The following is a 13,878-nucleotide window of genomic DNA, read 5'->3' on the forward strand; positions in this document are numbered from 1 at the left end:
ACATGGGAAAGGATCTAGAAAACATTAAAAAGGGGGCGCCTGGGTGGCTCAGTGGGTTAAGCCTCTGCCTTTGGAACTCAGGTCATGATCTCAGGGTCTTGGGATGGAGCCCTGCATTAAGCTCTCTGCTCAGCAGAGAGCCTGCTTCTCCCTCTCTCTCTCTGCCTACTTGTGATCTGTCAAATAAATAAATAAATAAATAAATCTTTATTTAAAAGGAGTGGGGGCGCCTGGGTGGCTCAGCGGGTTAAGAGTCTGCCTTCCGCTGGGCCATGATCCCAGGGTCCTGGAATAGAGCCCCAGCTCCGACTCCCTGCTCAGCGGGGGAGTCTGTGTCTCCCTTTCTCTCTCTCTCTCTCTCTCTCAAATAAATAAAATTTTTAAAAAAAAGTGCAGTGAGGGGCAGCTGGGTGGCTCAGTGGGTTGGGGCCTCTGCCTTCAGCTTGGGTCGTGATCTTTAAAAAAAAAAGGGGGGGGTGGGGGCGCCTGGGTCATGATCTCAGGGTCCTGCAATGGAGCCCAGCATTGGGCTCTCTGCTCGCCAGGGAGCCTGCTTCCCCATCTCTCTCTCTGCCTGTCTCTCTGCCTACTTGTGATCTCTGTCAAATAAATAAAAATCTTAAAAAAAAAAAGAGGGGTGTGGTGCCTGGGTGGCCCATTCGGTTAAGTGTCTGCCTTCAGCTCAGGTCATGATCCGTGGTTCCTGGGATCCATCCCTGTGTTGGGAATCCCTGCTCAGCAAGGACCTTGCTTCTTTCCCTCCCCTTTCCCTCCCCTCCTGCTTGTGCTCTCGCTCAGTCAAAATCTTTTTTGAAAAAATGAAACTAAAAATATAAAAAATGAAAGCTAAAAATTTGGAGTCCCAGGCTTGTCAGCTCCAGAACTATCTCCTAGTCCTGCCTTCACAGCTTAAGGGTGACCTTGAGTTTTAAAGAGGATCAAGTGAGGTAATATTTGTGAAAGCACTTTGCAGATTGTGAAAGTTCCTCAGAAATTCAGAAGTGCTGGCATCCCGCTCATTCTTCCATCCCTAACCAGTCCCCATAGACATTCTTTATATGTTTATAAATCATATACAGATATATGTAAACAGGATCTTTTTCAATTTTATTTTATTTTATTTTATTTTATTTTATTTTATTTTATTTGACAGAGACAGACACAGGGACAGGGGGAACACAAGCAGGGGGAGTGGGAGAGGAAGAAGCAGGCTTTCCACTGAGCAGAGAGCCGGATGAGGGGCTGGATCCCAGGACCCAGGGACCATGACCTGAGCCAAAGGCAGACTCTTAACGACTGAACCATCCAGGAGCCCCTAAACAGGATCTTTAAAAAAAAAAAAAAAAAAAAAAAAAGATTTATTTGAGAGAGAGAGAGAGTGGGAGAAGGGGCAGAGAGAGAATCTCAAGCAGACTCCCCGCTGAGCATGGAGTCCCATGTAGTGCGCAATCTTGCAACCCTGAGATCACAACCTGAGCCAAAATCAAGAGTCCAGGTGGCTCAGTTGGTTAAGCAGCTGCCTTTGGTTCAGGTCATTATCCCAGGGTCCTGGGATTGAGCCCCGCATGGGGCTCCCTGCTCAACCGAGACCCTGCTTCTCCCTCTCCCCTCTGTCTGCAGCTCTGCCTGCTGGTGCTCTCTCTCTCTGTCAAATAAATAAAATCTTTAAAAAAAAATCAAGAGTCCAACATGCTTAACTGAGCCACACAGGCACCCCTATAAACAAGATACTTTAGCAATAGAGTAATAAGTAAATAAGTAAAGATTTTACTTATTTGTCAGCAAGAGAAAGGGCACACAAGCAGGGGGAGCAGCAGGCTGAGGGAGGAACAACTCTCCGCTGATCAGGCAGCCTGGTGTAGGACTCCATCCCAGGACCTGGGGATCATGACCTGAGCTGAAGGCAGACGCTTAACCAACTGAGCTACCCAGGCATCCAGCGGAGTGAAATTTTTTATTCACTTGGGCTTTTTTTTTTTTAGTCAGGACTTCCTAATTTTCCTTTACTGTGCTGTGGAAAACTATTATAAACTATATTTTTAGTTTACTCCTTTAGAAAAGGAGTATTATAAAAGTTAACATATAAAATCCTTCCTGATTGAAGGAAAGACCAAAAAATGAAATCTTTATCAAATTATTAAGTGGGATTATTTAAAACTTCACACATTCCTTTAACTTCTAAAACTTATTTAGTAATACAACTTCCCCCCTTCCCTGCCAAAAAGAAAGAGTTCATATATATAGCATATAAGGCCCCAATCACACCTAGGCAAAGAAAAAAGCATCCACTACTTTTGTCTTCCCTGTTTCCACCCCTGGGGGCCCCAGCCACTCCCTGGAAAACCTCTTCAACATGTTGAGCAGGTCCATGGGGGCCCCAGGGCCCCGTTCCCAAGACAGGAGGCAAAAAGCAAAGAGGCTGCTGTTATTGGTCACTTTATTGAATCCAGGACATATCAGAGTCCAGATCACCCCTACCTCCAGCTCCGCTGAACTCCCTTCAGTACCTCTTTGGTCTTTGTAGAGGCTTTATCCTCTGCCTGGAATGCCCTCCTTCATCTGCAAACTCCTATTCACCCCTCCCAACCCTCGACCTTGAGTGGGGCAGCAGACAGCACCGATTATTCCTCCCCGTGCTTCCCCTGACAGGTCACTCCCATATTAAAGCTCTCATCATCCTGCATGGATCCAAAGGACCCAGAGGTTGCCCAGGAAACGTTGAATGGATAACTGAATCATGAACAAGGAAACCAGGAGAAAGGCTGGGAACAGGATGTGTGGGTCACAGAGCTAAGAAAGGCTGGGGCTCACTGTATGGGATGGTGACAAAGGATGTATGGGCCCTGGGTGGGATCCATTTCTACCTGCCACAATCTTCTACCTTTGGAGACTCTGTGGAACTCCAAAGCTCCAGGCCGGAGCTCAAGGAATGATAAGATCCTACATATATTCGGGGCCTGCTCCTTCCCTATCCACCAGTGAAATCTGCCTCTGGCCTAAATTCTATCTTCACCCCCCCCCTCAGATAATCTGGAAGCTCCCAACTGGGGTCCTGGCCCCAGCTGACCCCTGATCCTCACCCTTAGTGAGAGACAATGGAAAGAGGCAAGCCTGGTTGGCCCTCATCTTTATCTCTTTTCCTCTCCCAGGGCAAGGGGCTGGGGTAGGCCCAGGAGTGGACCCCCCAGCTGCTCCGGGCCAATCCCCAAATCTAAGGACAGGCCAGTACCGCCTTTGGCAGCTGAAGCGTTCACAGAAAGTCATCGCAGGCCAGACACAAACAACTTTACCAGGCCTTGTTCCCCTCTGGAGCCAAGCCCTGATCCCCGGGCTCTCACTCTACCTCCCTCCCTACCAGCCGCCATCCCCTTCCTCCCCCTCACTGGGTCTTCCGGTCAAGTTTGCGCCGAACCAGCTGGCTCAGGAGGAAGGCGGTCAGCACACTGCTGCCCACCGTGAGCAGGAAGAGGCCAGAGAAGTTGTGGGGCCAGCGGGTGTGCAGAGGCTCATAGATGGGCCGCCGGGCCTCATAGTCCAGGGCCACAGCCTCCAGCTGAGCCAGCGTGCACAGCACCAAGAACACGTGGAAGAGCTGGTGGCCTTGGCCGAAGAGGTGGCAGCTGCCCGGAAACCAGCGCTCCGGCATGAAGGCTGAGAAGAAAGCCGCGGCCAAAAGGAAGAAGACCACTTGGCACTTGTGGTAGAGAAGAGCGGGGTCATCTGCGGTCCGGTCGGGGGACACCAGGATGCGGTGCACCACGGGGCTGATGTCCAGCGCGTAGGCCAGCGCCGACGGCACCTCCTGGCAGGTGCGGCCCAGCAGGCCGGGCTTCTGGCTGTACTTGTTGTAGCAGGAGCCGGTGCAAGAAAGCCAGGCGAGAAAGGCGGCCGTGGGCAGGAAGATGGCCTGCACCCGGGCATGCCAGGCAGGCTCGATGGTGTAGTAGAAGTGCGCCAGGGCGCTGCCGAACTGGTACACGGCCACGCCCACGTAGTCCAGGAAGAAGAAGCTGTAGTGCCAGAACTCGGACTTGGCCTGCAGGAGGTGAGCCAAGGCGCTGAGGGACAGGTAGGTGAAGGAGGCAAGGATAATGATGAAGAGGGGCAGGGCATGGGGGTCTCCCCAGAAGTCCACGGTCCCCGCAAAGATGGCCAGCCGCAGCAGCAGCACTAGCGCCGCCAGCAGGTGGGTCCAGACGTTCACCGCCTCATTGTGCTGCTGGAACAGTGTGCGGAAGTAGAAGCGCCACGTCTGATGCAGCGGCCGGTAGCCCACGTAGATGTACGGCTTCCAGAAGAGGGGCGGCACCTCGGCTCGGTCCACCGTGAACACGGGCTCTGGCTGTCCGGATGGCTGCGGCTCCCGGTGGGCCTGCCGCAAAGTGGGCCGGAGATGGCTGAGCTTCTGGGCCACCATCGTGGCCATGGCTGTGGGCCAGGCAGCAAACTGGGAGAGAGGCCAGAGCAGAGTCAGGGCACCCTGGCCCTCCATGAGCAGCAGCTGGGAGGCTCTGGAGCCGGGTTTTTACTCCCTCCTTCCCTTCCCCTTTATTCCTACTATGAGTTTCTGAAGAGAGGAGTCATCCCAAGGAAGATCATGGCTCTGCCCCTACCACTGTTCTGGGCCCTGATGTATCCCAAGTACCTAGAACAGTGCCTGGTGTGCCATATGGGGCTCAGTCAATGCTTGAGAAATGAATGGAGGTGGCTCACTACCTCAGCCACTTCCATTCCAGTCCAGGTCCACACAGCAGCCCTTCTGCTTTCTCCTGTGTTCATGATGACATCTGTGTTCACCTGCTGGTGACAGTGACCTTGCTAACAACAGGCCCACAGTCTCTTCCTTTAGCCCCTTCAGAGTGGCAGGTCTCCCACTGACCCTCCATCAAATTCCATGATCTGGTCCCTGCTATCTTTTCCTGTCCTGTTGCTCAGCCACAATGTACTACCAACCCAGCTACAGCCTCACCACACCCCTGAGCCTGTTTCATGTGTCCAGAGGTTTACACAAGCTGTTCCCTCTGCCTGAGTTGTCTTCCTCATCTTGCCTACCTGGTAAACTCCTACTCATCCCTCAAAACCCATATCTTCTGTGATACTTTCCCTGGCCCCCAGATCTCTGATGATGACCTCTCTACTTGAGTGTCTACCATAAGATACCCATCTTTTGACCATTTTAACATTTCTCATGGGTATTAAAATCATTAATGTGAGCTCATGAAGGGTAGGCAGTTAGCCTCATTGTTTTGTGAACCTGTGGGGCTTTGGAGGTAGCTGACACTTAGTGTTTGTTGAATCAAAGAGCGTAACAGCATCCTGGTAACACTTCATACCCTTAGTCCCCAACTCAAAAAGCCACTTTTTCCCCCTGAAAGTCCCCAGTTAAAAACTGATTCTATAGGGACGCCTGGGTGGCTCAGTCTGTTAAGCATCTGCTTTTGGCTCAAGTCATGATCCCAGAGTCCTGGGTTCGAGTCCTACATTGGGCTCCTTGCTCAGCAGGGAGCCTGCTTCTCCCTCTGCCTGCCATTCCCGCTGCTTGTGCTCTCTCCCTCTCTCTCTCTCTCTCTGACAAATGAAAAAATAAAAACTTAAAAAAAAAATCTGATTCCCTTTCCCTTAGCCATAGTTCCACTCAAAAGGTCCTCCTCCTCCAGCCTTTCCACTCCCATCCACGGCTGCTAATTCTAAAGGGATCAAATCTAACCCTTCACCCTGCCATTCAAGACCCTGCTCCTACCCTTATTTCCCACCTAACCCAAATATCACACCCTGTGCCAACTTCCTTTCTTTCCACTAAAATCCATCAGGGCCAGTTCTACCTACCACCTCCAGGGGGCCTCCTTAGTTCACGCCCCCCTCGCTGCCCCTCCCCATCTACTATTCTTGTGTCTGTTATATCATATACCATATAAAACATATTCACTCTTCATCTGGTCATTTAGCAAACAATTACTGAGTCCCTTCTCTGCCTCAGGTCCTGTGCTGGGTCCCAGGGAGGGCAGAGAGGAAAAAGATCTAATCCCTGCCCCCTGGGAACTTCACGGTATTTGGAGATTATCAAAAGGAAAATAAATCATAGCAAATGCTTATACAGTACCCGCTTTGTGTCAGACACTGTTTTAAATACTTTATGTATAATTGACTCCTTGATACTTCATAACATCCTGTGAGTAGGTACTATCATTAGTACCATTTTGCAGATAAGGAACCGAGGCAAGGAGACATGAAGGACCCTGCCCACACAACTAGCTAGGAGGTGGCAGAGGCACGGTCTAGACTCATTTTGCAATCGCAACCACTACCCTGAACTGCCCTTTGTAAGACAAGGTGGCAAGTGCCATTAATCATTTCATATTTAAATATTCTCTTTATAGTTTGGCCTGAAACCAGTTGCTTAATTCAGGCTTACCTTCATTCGCTGTGTCAGTCATTAAGTCAAATATCTACTGAAACACTAGCACCTGCCCCACAACTCCCATCCCTCCGATGAGCTTATTGGACTCAGCGCCCTGGTCTTCTGTCCGTCTTTCATCACATATTTATTGCAACTACCTTTGCACCAGTCATTGTAAGAGGCAAGGAGATCCAGGTAGGATAAAGCTCTCATGTTTCTGCCACCAACAGCACCTTAATCACCCCCCAAAGCTCCCCAGTAATTAACACACAGTCCAATAAATGCAGGGAGCTTGCTATGTGAAGACAGTATCAAGACAAGCCCCCAACCACCCTCCTCCTCACCCTAGCCTGACGTGCATCCCTAAGTGCCCCCTACATGACATGTCTCAAGTCAGCTCTGGTCACTGGCCTCTCCTAGTCCAGTGGGGAGGCAGGAGTTAAACAACTCACTACAAAACTGCACAAGGGGTGCTTCTGACAGGGGAGCGCAGGACTCTCCCACTTCCCATTCCCCAGACAGCATGGCACAGGTCAGGTTTAGGAAGCCGACCTTGCTGGCCACTTCCATCCATGAGAACCCCTTCCCAACTCCACCCCACGCTGGCCTGCCTTGCTAGTGGAGGAGCCAGCACTGGAGGCGGGTCTCCTCCCCAAGAGGCTGGGCTTCAGCCTCTATCCTTGTCTACAACTTTGGCTTTCCAACTCAGAACCTCAGGAAGCCCGAGAAGGCCTCTGAAAATGTCTTATGCAGCACCTTTGTTTTACACTGAGGAAACAAGAGCCCAGAGAGACAGGCAGGCTTTCCCCAGAGCTGCCCAATCCAGCCAAGTTTCCATTCCCCCACAAGGGAGAAGACCAAGAAATGATAATATCCGATGGAGGCCTAGTTCCTGGGTCCCTGTGATCCATTAAATCTAGTCCAAGGCTCCATATCCCACTGAGAACTTTCTAAGTCACAACAGCCTATTAAAGGCTCTAAGAAGTCCTGCAGCATAGATGTCAGCTTTGCTTTGTTGGACCTCCATTTGTCAAGACTGCCTGACCAAAGATTCTTTTCCTAGTAATAATTACATTGTAGAGCCAGCTGAAATGTGTGCTTACTGCATGCTCACTCTTTATAACCTTGTTGCAGTTAATTCCCATAACTAGACTGGTGAGGTAGGTATTATGCCCATTTTCTTTCTTTTTTTTTTTTTTAAAAGATTTTATTTATTTATTTGACAGAGAGAGAGATCACAAGTAGGCAGAGAGGCATGCAGAGAGAGAGGGTGGGGGGAAGCAGGCTCCCCGCTCAGCAGAGAGCCCGAGGCAGGGCTCGATCCCAGGACCCTGAGATCATGACCTGAGCTGAAGGCAGAGGCTTAACCCATTGAGCCACCCAGGCGCCACCCCCCCATTTTCTTTTTGAGGCTAGTGAAACTCAGAGAGGTTAGGAGCTCTTCCCCAAGTGCACATGCTCACATTCATACATGTGTGTACACACACACACACACACACATACACACACACACAGAGGCTACCCTGCCTCCTGTCACTGTCAATCTGCATTCCACAGAACTACTTTATAAAATAATGGTCTAAAGCAGGTAGCCAAGGCCTTTCCCATAAATTATTTCCTTAGTCTGCTAGCAACTGACACGGATCCAGGGTCGTCCGTCCCCTCCCACCAGCCACCCATTGGCTCTACACCAGTGAAGCCCTAGCTCACAGCCACCTCCTCAGGTTGTCATAGCTCCCGCAGGGCCTTCCTCCTCCACCAGCCATGGTGGGGCCTAAGCATGGTGGGGCCTAACCCAGAGGTTACATACTAGGATAAAGAGATCTTGCTCCCTACTTCCTTTAGACCTCACCCACAGGCCCGATTCCAGCTGGATCTGTCTATTTTTAGAATTAGTTCCCATCTCCTGACTCCATGGAAAGGGGTCCCCACATCCAGGGGAAAGGTGCAGGAGCAGGGGTCTAGCATGAGCTGGAAGGAGGAGGGCAGGTATCCAGAGACCACCCTCAGAGAATCCTCAGAGTCATCTGCCCACCAGGCTGTCAAGACCTGCTTGTTTCGGGACACCCTCCACCACCCTCCGCCAAAGCCTAGGTTACCTAGGGGTTTTCCTGGAGCCTGGGGGCCGATGGCTTCCGCTGTGGGACTGGGCAATTTCACCAGATGCCAGGCACTGGGTGGCACTTCCACAGGTGAGGGTCACTAGGGGCGGGGCTTCCAAGGACTGGAGGTGTCTTGTGTGATGTCACCAGAGGGTGGGGCTGAAGGAAACCTCCACCTCTCCCTTCCCCCAACCAACACCATGCCCACACTGGTCAAATCCCAGTTAAATGTAGCCCTCCTAGCCAGGCCTCAGCTGCAGAAAGAAAGTCAGCATCACCCTCCACATGAAATGTCTGGGGAAACCCAGGGCTAGCTAAAAAGTTGGGACTTACCCAAGATTCACACAGCAAGATGGGCAAAGCTGGGCTGAGACCAGGTAACCAGGGACTGGTTGATGGATGTCAGGCACACTTGACCAGCTTCTGTCCCCTACTCACCAGGAATCATAACAGAAAGAAGTTAGAAATAAAGGAGAAAGGAGACACCATAAAGGCTCATGAAGGAGATGGACTTCAGATTCAGAAAAAACAGGTTTGATGCCTGCTTCCTTCACATACAAGCTGTGTGACTTAAGACAAGTGATTCGCCTTCTCTGAGCCTTAGCGCCCTCACAGGAATTATATTATCTATAGCATAGATGGCTGTAAAGATTAAACTCATTAGAATAAAGTTGTAGCACAGTTGAGGGACTCAATAAATGATTGTTATTATTATTAACTATAAATAGTAGTAGTAACTCATTGTTATTAATAGTAGTATTATTTTAATTATCCCCAGCCTGAGTCGTAGTATTTGAAATATCCCCAATCCTAGAGATTTGCTTGGCATCGTCTAAAAAAAACTGTCCTCTTTTAACCCTCTTTTTACCCAGAAGCAAAACAGATGACAAACTTGTAGGGATGGGGCAATAAATGGGCTTCAAAGTGGGAGAGCCCCAGGTTTTACCCATCCCACTGAATTCAGTGCACATGGCAGGCCAAAGGCTACAGGGCTGGGGCACAGGGTGAAGGAAGCATACAGACTCCCTGCCCAGACAGGGCTCTCCCACACAAATGAAATGCCTAGAGGCTGAGGAAAGTCCAACTGGAGAGAGGGCACGTGGGTGGTGACCGTGCAGCACTGGAGATAGCTGACTCTCCAAGGGAGGGTGTCTACCACTTGCCTCAGGCCAGCTATTTCAGAGAGAAGCCAGGTCCCTATTTTCACGTGAGAGTGGGATTTCAAATCTGACACTCATCGGCTGTGTAACTTCGCTTTTTAAGTCCTTACCCTCTCTAAACCTCAGAGAGGGCAAGAACTAAGGGTATTAATACCCTGCCCTCTTGGAGCTTAATAGCCTAACTAAAAAATGCCTATTACGAGTATTAATCAGTTATAACTCTACTTTCTCTCTCGCCTCCATCTTGGCATGCAAAATATTCATTGTTGCTTCTCTGGGACCTGATTATTCAGCACATTCCCTTAAAGACAGCTTTATCTTGCCATAGAAGACAAAGTCTAACCTCATTCATAATCAAAGGATAGTAACAGCCACCCCTTGGGCTCTTGTGAAAGCAAAACAAAGTTATAGATGCAAGCTGTTGGCTCCAGCAAAGCCCGACTCTGTCTGCTCTTTTTGTTGGGTTTGAGTCCTGGCTCAGCCATTCAATCCCTGTGGGATCCTGGACAAGTCCATTCCCCTCTCGGCCCCGTTCCTCCAAATGTCAAAGGAGAGAGTGAATTTACTGGTAACATCAAAGGGCGCTTCAGGCCCTGAGATGTTCCAATATTTGTTCCAAGCTGAGTGTGGGCCAGGGTCTAGAGATTCAGCGGTGAACAAAGCAGTTAAGACACTTTCCTCATGGAACCAACAGCCCTGCAAGTAACAGCTAAGGGCAAGAACTAAGGGTATTAATACCCTGCCCTCTTGGAGCTTAATAGCCTAACTAAAAAATGCCTATTACGAGTATTAATCAGTTATAACTCTACTTTCTCTCTCGCCTCCATCTTGGCATGCAAAATATTCATTGTTGCTTCTCTGGGACCTGATTATTCAGCACATTCCCTTAAAGACAGCTTTATCTTGCCATAGAAGACAAAGTCTAACCTCAGATAAAAAATAATAGAGGGGCACCTGGGTGGCTCAGTAGGTTAAGCCGCTGTCTTCGGCTCAGGTCATGATCTCAGGGTCCTGGGATCCAGCCCCGCATAGGGCTCTCTGCTTAGCAGGGAGCCTGCTTCCTCCTCTCTCTCTGCCTGCCTCTCAGCCTACTTGTGATCTCTCTCTGTCAAATAAATAAATAAAATCTTTAAAAAAAAATAATAGAAAGGCAGGGGAGACGTCTGGCTGGCTCAGGAGGTAGAGCATGAGATTCTTGATCTGAGGGTCGTGAGTTCAAGCTGTGTGTTAGGCCTGGGCCCACTTAAAAATAAAAATCATAATAATAATAGTAAGGTCTGGCCCATATTAACACAAGAGTTGTTAGAGGTAAATGTTCTTGAAGGGTCCTGACAAGCATGATTTATAAGAGCCCAAATATTATCAATAAGATTAGATGCTAACATTAATAATTACAGTGGCTTGCTGTTTACAAAGAACTTTCACATATATTTCAAGTCTCCCTCAAAGCAACTCTGGTCCTCCATGTAAGCTGCTGTCATAGCCCAGGAGGCAGGATGGCCGGGCACAACATCTGACTCCCAAACCAGTGCTCTTGACTTTCATCCACTGTAGTCAACTCCCAGGCATCCGGTGGGTGGCCACAGATTACACAAGCAAAGTTTTCGTCCCTGGCTGGCCTCCCGATCTCCCAGCAACTGGGTCACCTCCCTCAGTGCAAACCAATTCCCCAACTCGGCAGAATGTGTTTAAGAAAAAGTCTTCCATTTCTTCCAAAACTGAACAGAAATCATTTTTTTGTTTTTTTGTAACCACACCTGGGCCACCATTTCTGATTAGAATAGAATAAATAAGTCAAAGGAATTCTGTGGAACTCAGACTCACTAATGCTCTGAGGACAGGGAAGAACCTGTAGGAAGAAGGCAGGCTCAGAGAGGTTGGGTGAGCTGGCTATAGTCACCCAGCACGGGATGGAAGAGGGACCCAACTTTCACCTCTGTCCAGCAAGGGCCCCTCTAGTCAGGGAAACTGAGGCTGTAGTGTGGCTGCCTCTTCCCAAGGGCTCTGAGGTGGCACAAACCCCTTGAAGTGAGGCTGGAACCCTCTCCCACAGGAGCTAAAACGTAAGGTCCTGGGCCATCCAATCAGGTGCAGCCAGGCTCTGGGACTCCATCAAACTCTCAAACTCTCCAGCTGTGGCCTAGCCAGGACCCTCACTCAGGCCAGGCCTGCATGGGCTGCCCCAGGGAAACCTCCGGGGGTCTTCAAAGCCTGCATGATTGGAGCAAATGCTATGGGGTGGTGTGGGGCTCCTTCCTCTTCCCCTCACTGGGTAGGGAAACCTCCATGCTTTCCTGACACCAAGACAGGCTTCCCCATCCCAACCAGCCTAGATGGCCCCCAAGTGCGACCCTCTCACATCATCATCCAGTTCCAGGTAGTCGCACCCCTTTTGCCCCTGGAGTCTCCCTACATTCTCCCGCGGGAGCAGCGAACCCCTGGCCTCTCCTCTTCCTGGCCACCGCGGCCGTGCCCACTCTCTCAGATGCGTCCCATTCCAGCGGGTCCCCCAGCGTCCTCCCGCTCTCACCCTGGGGAGCCCCGGCTCCGGCTCCGCCCCCTGCGCGCGGGACCGCCGCCCCCGGGAGCAGCCCCTGCGCCCGCCGCCGGTCCCCCTCTCTCCAGCCCCGTACCTGCTGCGGGCCGGAGCTTGGCGGGGAGCCAGGTCGCCTAGGACCCGCGGCCCTCGGCGTCCCCGGCGACCTGCAGGCAGATAAAGGGGCGGCCGGTGACCCCGCCCCGAGGCGGTCGGGGGGCGGGGCGGCGGCGGCGGGCAGGAGGGGAGCGGCGGCTCTGCGGGCCTCCCCGCCCCCCCGCCGCGCCCACTTGTTGCCCGCGGAGGCGGGGAGGCGGGTAGGGCGCCCCGACCCCGGCAACCACGGAGTCGTGGGTGTTCCTATGGCCATCGTGTAGAAAGATGGGTAGACACAGGCCCGGAGGGCAGAAGGGGTTGTCCAAGTCCCCCAGCTGGGCGGCGGCGCTGCGGAGGCTCCAGCCGAGCGGGTCCCGCTTCCGCCAACGGGAAGCACCAGCTCTGGAGTCTGGACGACCGACTGGCGGGCACCGGGCGAGTTGTAGCAGGAGCGCGGACAGGTTTGCCAGCGAGAGCCCGCCGCCCAGCCCCGAAGCCACCAGGATCTCCACACTTGCCCCGCGCACTTCTGGTCTCGATGGGCCTGGCCTTCCCCATTTTCCTCTCTCTGCTCGGGGAGCCCCACCCTGGCTCTGCACCCCTGTCTTACTCAAGATTCCACCTCAGCCCTCTCCGTGGGCCGCTTCCCCTGGGCGGCCGGCCCAAGGCATGGTATTTTAACCTCTGTTAAAACACCACTTCCTACCCTTTAGTGTAACATCTCCCCGCAGAAGTGGGAGCCCCCAAAGGGTGAGGGATCCCTGCATAGAGAAGGCCCTCAGCAAAGACTGACTCCTCTGGACCTGGACCAGACAGAGTGGGGAGACACCTCCACCCCCATCTGGGGGGCATACAGCCTGATGGATGCCGAGCTAAGAGGGGACAGTCTGAGAGGGGACACTGCTCCGCCCTTGGGGAGCTCCACCCTCGGGGAGTCCCACGTGTGGGGCATGGGCATGATGACTGGATTCAAGTCCTGGTGCTACCCCCAACTCACCATGTGACCTTGGGCAAGTCTTTTTCTGGGCCTCAAGTTTACTACCTGTGAAATGGAAGTAATAATACCTGACAGGTTGTTAGGAGGATTAATAAAACAGTGGGTATGAAGGTTCTTTGTCAACGCAATGAATACTAGAGGAATGTATATTTCCTTGCTATATTATAACAAAACATGCATAATCGTAATCATAATAACCCTAAGAATTAGTTAAATCTCTATTATCCATGTGCATAGAAAAGGTGGCATAGAAGAGTCAATCATTTAGAGCAGGTACGGTATGGGAAATGAAAACCAGTAAGGACATTATGGAAATTATAGTCTATATGATGGAATATATTCTATCATAGTGAATACAAATTTAAAACTTGGAAGGTGACTTAGACTCCTCTCGCAGTTTTTGAACACCTGCTCTGTAATGGACATGTTTTTAAAGCTACAGTTAAAAAATATAAAAATAAAAAAATAAAGTTACGGTCTTTTAAGCTCTTGCTATGTGTACTAAATAGTTGTCAAGTTATCTCCTTTGAGCCAGACAACCCTATTAACCCCTTTACAAACTGGGAAACTAAGGATTAGAAAAGGGACAT

At 51.0% G+C, this 13,878-nt stretch overlaps 1 protein-coding gene across 5 annotated transcripts; it reads right to left on the bottom strand.

Moving 5' to 3' along the window:
* Positions 1-1,269: 1,269 nt before the first annotated feature.
* PAQR7 (progestin and adipoQ receptor family member 7) lies at positions 1,270-12,678 on the bottom strand. Of its 5 annotated transcripts, none has more exons than XR_001176885.2 (3): positions 12,293-12,398; positions 8,833-8,929; positions 1,270-1,326 (listed from the first exon to the last, which is right to left on the bottom strand). XR_001176885.2 is itself a non-coding variant. In XM_004741131.2 (3 exons), exon 3 carries the CDS (start codon positions 4,424-4,426, stop codon positions 3,380-3,382), a length of 1,047 nt encoding a protein of 348 aa, XP_004741188.1. In that variant the 5' UTR covers positions 4,427-4,447; positions 8,833-8,929; positions 12,293-12,398; the 3' UTR covers positions 2,421-3,379. The 5 variants fall into 5 exon arrangements, 3 of the variants coding, with proteins under 3 accessions (XP_004741188.1, XP_004741187.1, XP_044919921.1); XM_004741131.2 differs by lacking the exon at positions 1,270-1,326 and adding an exon at positions 2,421-4,447; XM_004741130.2 differs by lacking the exon at positions 1,270-1,326 and adding an exon at positions 2,421-4,447 and having other exon boundaries at positions 8,497-8,929.
* Between the last annotated feature and the right edge of the window lie 1,200 nt (positions 12,679-13,878).

The sequence above is a fragment of the Mustela putorius genome, unplaced genomic scaffold (assembly GCF_011764305.1).
Source record: "Mustela putorius furo isolate JIRA1106 unplaced genomic scaffold, ASM1176430v1.1 tig00003853_pilon_pilon_pilon, whole genome shotgun sequence".
NCBI lineage: Eukaryota > Metazoa > Chordata > Mammalia > Carnivora > Mustelidae > Mustela > Mustela putorius.

Coding starts and splice junctions, on each gene's coding strand:
- PAQR7 (XM_045063986.1), bottom strand. CDS start 12,565: ATGGCCATAGGAACACCCACGACTCCGTGGTTGCCGGGGTCGGGGCGC. Junction 4,448..12,292: donor CAAGCTCCGGCCCGCAGCAG/GTACGGGGCTGG, acceptor CCTCTCTCCCAG/TTTGCTGCCTGGCCCACAGC.